Raw genomic sequence first — 7,651 nt, 5'->3', positions numbered from 1 at the left:
CATAGTGGCTAATAACAATTTGCAACTCTAATTCCAGGGGTTCCTCCATCCTCTTCTGGCCTCTGTGGGCATTGTGTGCACATGGTACACTTATATACAGGCAGGCAAAACACTTACACACATGAAATAAAAATAAATTTTAAGTTAGAGAGTATGTATAGATTGAGTTTATCTCTTCTTTGTTCTTCCATCTTGACTTTCCCTCTTTTTCCCTCCCTCCCTCCTCCCTCCCTCCCTTCCTTAGCACTTGCTTTGTTCCAAGTGCCCAGCTGGTTTTTGGAAACAGCTGAGTACATCCCAGCTTGCCTGGTGAGCTCATCCCTATTGAGAAGGGGGCAATGGGAGGACAAAGGAAGAACGGGCGTCCTAGCTGGCCAGCGGCATGGCCACAGAGGTATGTGTCAGGTCAGGGAAGGCTTTCCAGGGGAGAAGGGCAAGTGGTCTTAAATGGGGCTAGAAGGTTGCTAAGCAGCAGGAGGATGAGTTTGCAGGAAGCTGCCATAGGTTGAAGGACTGGTGTGTATAAACTGGAAGAGGCTCGACACTCTCTTGTGAATTTGGAGAAACTGGTTCTGGGGTGATGGGTGCACTCTGCAGTAAGGCTGAGGAGTTGGGCCCTCACCTCAATGTGGAAGGCCTCAGGGCCAGGCAGCTGCTTCAGAAAGTCCTTTTAGGGCAGACTGGGTAGGAGGTGTCAAGCTCTGTGTTTAGGAGGTCAGTTAGGAAGCTCTTAGAGGGGCTGGAGATGTAGGTAGCCCAGTGGGTAAAGTGTTGCCTAGCATGCACAAAGCCCTGAGTTTGATCCCCAGTACTGCAGAAACTGCTATAATCCTAGCACTCAGGAGGTAGAGGAAGGAGGATAAGAAGTTCAAGCTATCCTCCACTACAGAGAAAGTTGGAAGTCAGCCAGGGTTACTGGAGACCTTGCCTCAAAAAACAAAAAGTCCTGATGAGGAATGGTGGGGCCTAGAACAGGGGAGATTAGGAAGGGCAGGTGCTAGTGACAGACAGTGGGGTAAAGATGGTGGAGATGCTCAGGGATCTCAGGTGTCTAGCTGAATAGCCGGGTACCGGAAAGTATCAGTGGAGCACAGGATGTGGAGCACACGACAAAGGGAAGGGGGAGTGGGATGGATGTGAGCAGTATTGCCTGAATGGAGTTTGTGCAAATGTGGGACCCTGGGGGGCCAACCAGCACTCAGGAGGTAGAGGCAGGAAGGGAAGTTTAGATGGAGACTGAACTTGGAGGACAAGGTTTGAGAAAGGCAGAGGGGAGGGGAAGTTGGAGGTAGGTCTGGCACATGGAATGACATTACCATATTTAGATATGTACCTGAAGCTATCAGTGGGAAGACTGTGAAGGGGTTCACCGAAGGGAGGAGTGCAGCAGCCCCCTTTCCTGAGCCCATCTGAGATGACACATGGGACACCAAGTGCTTTTTCTAGGGCAACTGGGTCAGCACCCCATGTCTGTGGAGGGCCTGACAGTAAAGATGCATGCTGGAGGAAATCTGTACCCCTGTGTTTTCTCTGAAGTAGGAGGGGACTAGGGCTTGACAAAGGAGAGCTCATGTGAATCACTCTCCAGAGAGGACAAGGAGCAATCCCTGGGTCTGGAGCTGCGTAAAGATTTCCAGTAGTCCGGACCATTCTGCTCCTTCCACATTGCCTCAGACCTCTGACCTTCACTCTGATCCTGTGTTCAGGGTGCGCGTTTCTCCACTCTCCACTCTCCCTGCCAGCTGGCAGAAAGTTTGTCTTAGGCTTTTCTTTCCCTGTACCCTCTTTACCTGGCCTCCAGGGATGCGTCTGGACTGGCACTTGTGGAGGATGGAGTGCCCAGTGGGTGCTGTTCCCAGTGGTCCCTCTACTTCAGCATAGATATTACCGGGGACTTCCCTGGGGCTGCCCCGGCCCATGGCATAGAAGGCGATGGGTTCATCAGGTTCCTGGTAGATGGGGTTTGTGAGTGGGGCTTGATGGGGTTGTGAAGCAGGACTTGCGTAGATTTCAAGAGGCAGCTGAGACTTGGCAGGGATGGGAGGTTTAGGCCTGGGTGCTTCTGAAGACTAGGAGAGAAAACAAGGCCGGGGAAGAGAGTTGACGAGAACTGCTGAGGCTCAAACCTATCTCCGCCCGAGCCCCTGCCCATGAGATGCTTCCCTCTTGGCCTTTTCCCCATCCTATGTCCCCCTCTGTAAGCCCTGTCCCTTCCTTCAGGCCCTCTAGTTTGATATAGTACCTCCTTTAGCTCCCAGGCCCCCTCTTTGTGTGCTGGAGTCTGGGCCTTTCTCTGTTTGATGAGCAGGCTGTGCTGGGGGTTGGGATGGTGGCTTTTGCTTCCAGAGTCTGATTCAATCCTTAGGGAAAGTCCAGCTGGCTCAAGAGTCTGTAGGGGAAGAAGGCCTGAGGGACTAGGGCCAGAGGAGGTGTGTGTGGTAGTGGTGGGGGGTTAATTTAGGGGAAAAAATGGGGTCTGAGAGGAGGATGAGGAGGAAGAGATGAAGACAGAAGTTTGACCTGGCCCAGGATCTTTGTGTGAGGAAGAAGTAGAGATGGCTAGGAGGATGGGGATTGTGGAGGGAAGTGAGCTCTGGTCCTAGGGTGTGGCTTCATCTAGAATAAAGGGCCAGGGCAGGCTCATTGTGCCTGTGGTTGCAAAGGTACAATGAAGCTTTAGAAGTCTTTAGTTTCACAACAATCTGAATGGGAACAAATTCCTATGACAGTGGGGGCCTTATCTCTGACCCCACTGGTCTCAAGAAATTTGATTTATGGAAATAGAAGCAACATCTTTTTTAGAGGTAGAAACTACCTCAGGAGATAGGAACTTTCCCATGTAACCTCCATGGTAGTAATACTTTTAGCTCAGCACTAACCATGAAGGCCCCAAGCGCCCTCTGCTCCTGTTAGGGCAAGGCCATAGGGCTTGCTCAGCTCGTACAATCACTGAAGGCTTCCTGGATCTGAATTAGAATTCTTTCTGCTTGTGCCCACTCTGTACTTCTCTGTATTTCGTTCAAAAATAGGGTCATCAGCTTGGCATGTCACCTCCCTCCTACATCAAATCCAGCACATGCCCTGCTCCTTCTATAGCCAATCTCCCAAGTCTTCACATCTCCAAGCCCACAGCCGGGCTTCTTGCCTTAGAAGGAGCCAGTTGTCTGAGCTTGAGTGGTAAGGTGCTGTGTTGAGCTTCTACTCAGAATTCTGTCCAGATTCCAGTCTTCCAGTCCTGTGGCTTCCACTTGACTTTCCTTCTCTCTTTTCTTCTTTTATTTTCTTTTTTCTTCAGACAGTCTCCCTGTAGCCCCAGCTGGCCTAAAACTCGATATGTAGATCATGCTGGTTTCAATCTCACAGAGATCTGCCTGACTCTGCCTCCAGTCCATTGCCTTTTTATCCTTCTCCTATGGCACTGGGATTGAACCCAGGGCCTGGAGCTAGACAAACTCCCCTAGCTACAGCCGTACCCTAGCTGCAATTCCATCCCCTAATGCCGATGATGTAACATCGCAAACTATTATTGTCTCCTCACCCAGGCCCAGTCTTGCTCCTCCGCCAATCTTCATCTCGGTCACCCTTCCACATTCCTCATCCAGTTCTGCCAAGATCCCGTCAGCCCCACCTTCTGAATAACCTGCGGTCCTGCCCACTCCACTTCCACTGCACTAGCCCTAAGCTGCTGTCAAGTTATACCAAGCCTCTCTCTGGACCTGTAGCTCTCCAGTGTAATCACATCTTACTCAGAATAGACCTCAGATCCTTATGAATCCACAGGGCCCCTTCCTCAGCTTTCTGACCTTATCTCACATCTATCTCTCAGACATCCAGATCTACTCACATCAGCTTCCTCACTGCTCATTATTCTTCAAACATCAACATCCTTCCACCTCAGGGCTGTTCTACCTGCTGTTACTTCTGCCTCAGCTGACTGTTAGGCTCCCTCCTTTACTCCATCTGGGCCTCTGTTCAGATGTCCCCTTATGACAGCAGCCTTCCCTGGTGTCTCTATGAGAAAGTCCAGATCCTATCACTCCCTATCACAGCTCACCTTTCTTAGCTCTCACCATTTGTGCTATCAGCTTGTTCTCTACAGTACTTATGTTGTCTGTCAGTCCTAGAGTGGATCCCTCAGGAAGGCCAGCAGGCATTGCTCAGTTTAGTCGCTGACGTTTCCTCAGTGCCCAGAGCTCTGCTCGACACAGTGTTCCCTCAGAAGTATCTGCACTTACTCAGGGTCTTCCTGACACAGCTCCCGCCAGGCTATAGTCCCTGCATTCCTGGGCATCAGAGTCTCCACACTTGATGTCCATCACTGGTCTATCTGTGTTTGTTATAGTAAGATTTGTGAGTGAGCTGCCCACCTGTCTTGCCCATGGGTCTATTTCCAGGACTGCCAGCCCCTGGTCTGCCCTAGGTGGGTACTCAGTAAACTTCCTTGAATTTAAATGGACTGCCTCACTGGCCTCTTTCTGCCCTGCTGTCTATGGCTGGGTGGTGAGGGTGGCCGGTCATGTGTTGGGATGAGAAAGGTGGGTGTCAAGGCCTGGCTGGACCTGGGGAGCAGCTGGCACTTCAGCCCTAGGTCTTGGGTCAGGGCGCACCTGGCGGGCGAGTGGCTGGGTGAGCATCTCCCCATAAGGGTTGAGGGGACACGATGTGTAGTGCTGAAGCAGGTCCTGAAGCTGCTCGTGGGCACTGTCCTCGCCCAGTACCACGTGACGCCCGTCCCTGAGCTGGGCAAGCAGGAAGTGACGGCAGCAAGTTCGGCTCCTGGAGGGGCCACTTGGAGTCAGGTTTGCTGTCCCCTCTCCCACCAGGATGCCAACTCAAGGGTGACCCTGACTTTCAGCATCTCAGCAAAGCGAAGAGCCCAGGCCCTCCTGAGAGAGGCAGAGTCTGTCTACAATTAGCGCGAAGCCCCTCCCCACAGCAGGCAGGCTCCCCTGCCCTCACCTGTAGGACAGCACGAAGGTCACTGCACTTTCACTGAAGCGCACCAGGTAACATCCTTGAGGCTGGGGCTGTAGCAACCTCTCTGCTTCCCTGTGCAGAGGAGAGGAATGCCGACTCAGTTCTAACTCTGGAAGCCTCACTTCTTTTCTCCAGCTCTCATGAGGGACCCCCCCCCCCAAGCAAGCATGCTGAGAATGAGGTGGAGATGGGCACAGGAGTTCTGCACCCTCCCTGGGCCTCATCCTGCAGGGCAGCCTGGAGGGGCAGCAGCAGCTACAGGCAGTTAAGACTCCAGATATCACAAGTCACAAACTGGACTTAGGAGACAAAGAAAGAGATAGAAGTAGGGCTGAGAAATGGAGAAAGGTGGAGGCTCTACAAAGGTTAGAAGAAAGAGAGGAGGGGCTGGAGAGAGCTGATGGAGATAGAAGGGGGAGAGGCCTGGAGCCAGTAAGATAAGGTTGCCTAGAGAGGGGAAACTGAGGCACAGAGTTGGCTGAGCCAGTGCCTCTCCTCAGTGAAGGGCCTGGGAAATTTCAGGCTCTAGAACCTAGAGTCCTAGCTATCATGAACTCCTGACTGACTGCAGGACCCACAGGCCCTGCACACTCTGGGGGTTTTCTGCCCTGTGACTCACCTCCTCGTGATGAAGCCGTGGAACCAGACAGGGGCAGCCCTGTGCAGGAGCCAGTGGGCCTGGGTCTTCTGAACCCATGCTCTGGTCTCAGCCTGCAAGGACAAGTCACCTTCCCCAGGCACCTCTTCTGCCCTGTCAGCATTCCCAGGGACACAGGCAGCTCCCAGGACTAGGGCAGATGCCTGGGCATGGGAGAAGGCAGGGGCACAAGGGGTGATGGTTAGAGGGCTTCTTCTGACCCCAAGCTGCCTCCTTCCTATCTTCATACATACCAGCCCCTCACCTACTTTAGGGTTAGATTTCTCAGAAAGTCCTTCTCAAGATCACTGGCTTAAATGCCTTCTTTGCCTCTCCCAGACTAGTCTGGGGAGGGTGAGAGATGGTGCAGGAAGTTGCCCCAGGCCAGGAGAAGTAGACTTCCCTTCCAGCAAAGGAGACTAAGCTGGTGGCAGGGAAGGCTCCTGATTCTTGGGTGGGTAAGGGATAGAGATGAGTTCTTCAATATCCTGGGCAGATGGAGGTGCAGACACAGGCATGCAGACTGCCTCTTCTGGGACTCTGCATTGTGCCTTGGTCACCTGCTGACCAAGCCTGAGCATCCCAGGGGCAGAGAAGCAGCAAGGGCAGTGGGCAGCTCTGCTCAAGGAGGCCCTCCCTCTCCTTCCACCCCTGCACTCAGCCCTGTCCTCAGCTGTTCATTCCTTCCTGCTGACTTTCTTCCTAACCGCGTCCAGGTCTGTCCTCACACATGAGAGAGCAGGAGCAGATGAAGCCACTGAACTACTTCCATGTTCCTACTCACCATGATGTGGGTCATCCTGGGGCTGGGCTGAGCCTCCTGGACCTTCAGAGTCTGTATGCTGGGCTTGCTTCCCCACCCCAGGCCCTGGCAACTCTCCTGGGTCAAGTTCATGGGCTGGAAGGTGCTGAAGGTTGGGGTAGGGGCTTCCTGATTCTCTGTTAGCACAAAGGGAGCTGCTGGGGATTCTCAGAGGCACTGCCTCTCCCTCAGGCAACCCCTCCTGCCCAGGCTCAGGGTGCCTCTGCAACATCTCTAAAGGGGCCTTTCCAGACACGGACTGTCATGACAGCAGGAGAAACACAAGTGTTGCGTGTGTGTGTGTGTGTGTGTGTATGTGTGTGTGGTCTCAGGAATGAGAAGGAGCCAAGGCACACCGGGGGACTGTGTGTGTGTGTGTTTGTGTGTGTTTGTGTTTGTGTTTGTGTGTGTGTGTTTTTTGTGTGTGTGTGTGTGTGTGTGTGTGGTCTCAGGGATGAGGAATAAGGAGCCAGGGGATATCTGGGAAGCTGATGCTGTCAGAAAGGCTCTCATTGAAACTGAGTGCCAGCAAGGAGACTAGGCTGGCCTTCTGATTGCCTGGAAGCCCTGTGGAGAGGCAAATGTCTTCTGGCCAGGCCCTTCTCTTGGTCTAGGCTTTCCTACCTGCCATCTTCTTTTTACCTTCCTATTCTTCCCAGTCTCCTAGGAAGTTCTCAGCATCCTGTCCTTGCCTTCATGGTGGGTGCATGGGCATGGAGCCCTAGAGAGGACATTATGCTAGCTCAGGCTTGGGGCAACTACTCCACAATGAAGTGGGAGGGAGCTCAGGCCCAGGAGGGGAGCAGGGGGTAGGGGGTCTTGAATGTTGTACTTACCTTGGAGACATGTCTGGGCCAGGCGGGACTCCATGGGTGCAGGTGTGTGTGCTCTCATCGCTCCTCTTACCCCAGCCCCCGAAGACAGGAAATGTCACTTCACCCACAGCCTTAGTTGTACAGAAGACCTACGTCATGGAAAGCTGGTAAGACAACAGTCTCAGCTCCGGAAGCCAGATATCTGAAGATGGTGGTGTATGGTGGGTACTCTGTCAGGTGTTGCCCTCTGATCTTCATGACTCCTGAAATCCTGAAAGCTTTATAAAGCTTCTTAGAGGTTAGGCGTGGTGGCTCACGCCTTTAAGCCCAGCACTCAGGAGGCAGAGGCAGGCAGATCTCTGTGAGTTCAAGGCCAGCCTGGTCTACATAGTGAGTTCCAGGTCAGCTGGGGCTACAGGG

The 7,651-nt window shown here is 53.0% G+C and overlaps 1 protein-coding gene across 1 annotated transcript in view; it reads right to left on the bottom strand.

The window, feature by feature from the left end:
* The window catches only part of Sh2d2a (SH2 domain containing 2A), an 8,567-nt gene extending 1,247 nt beyond the window's left edge, over positions 1 to 7,320 (bottom strand). Inside the window, exons 1-7 of the mRNA XM_017803338.2 lie at positions 7,253 to 7,320; positions 6,399 to 6,553; positions 5,597 to 5,778; positions 4,960 to 5,049; positions 4,608 to 4,776; positions 2,243 to 2,389; positions 1,791 to 2,069 (exon numbers count right to left, since the gene is read on the bottom strand). Of these exons, the coding sequence (XP_017658827.2) occupies positions 1,791 to 2,069; positions 2,243 to 2,389; positions 4,608 to 4,776; positions 4,960 to 5,049; positions 5,597 to 5,778; positions 6,399 to 6,553; positions 7,253 to 7,310 (1,080 nt within the window). The 5' untranslated portion in view covers positions 7,311 to 7,320. The remainder of the gene's footprint in view (positions 1 to 1,790; positions 2,070 to 2,242; positions 2,390 to 4,607; positions 4,777 to 4,959; positions 5,050 to 5,596; positions 5,779 to 6,398; positions 6,554 to 7,252) is intronic.
* Between the last annotated feature and the right edge of the window lie 331 nt (positions 7,321 to 7,651).

The sequence above is a fragment of the Nannospalax galili genome, unplaced genomic scaffold (assembly GCF_000622305.1).
Source record: "Nannospalax galili isolate Female #2095 unplaced genomic scaffold, S.galili_v1.0 scaffold591, whole genome shotgun sequence".
Classification (NCBI taxonomy): domain Eukaryota; kingdom Metazoa; phylum Chordata; class Mammalia; order Rodentia; family Spalacidae; genus Nannospalax; species Nannospalax galili.
This window is presented reverse-complemented; position numbering and strand designations above follow the sequence as displayed.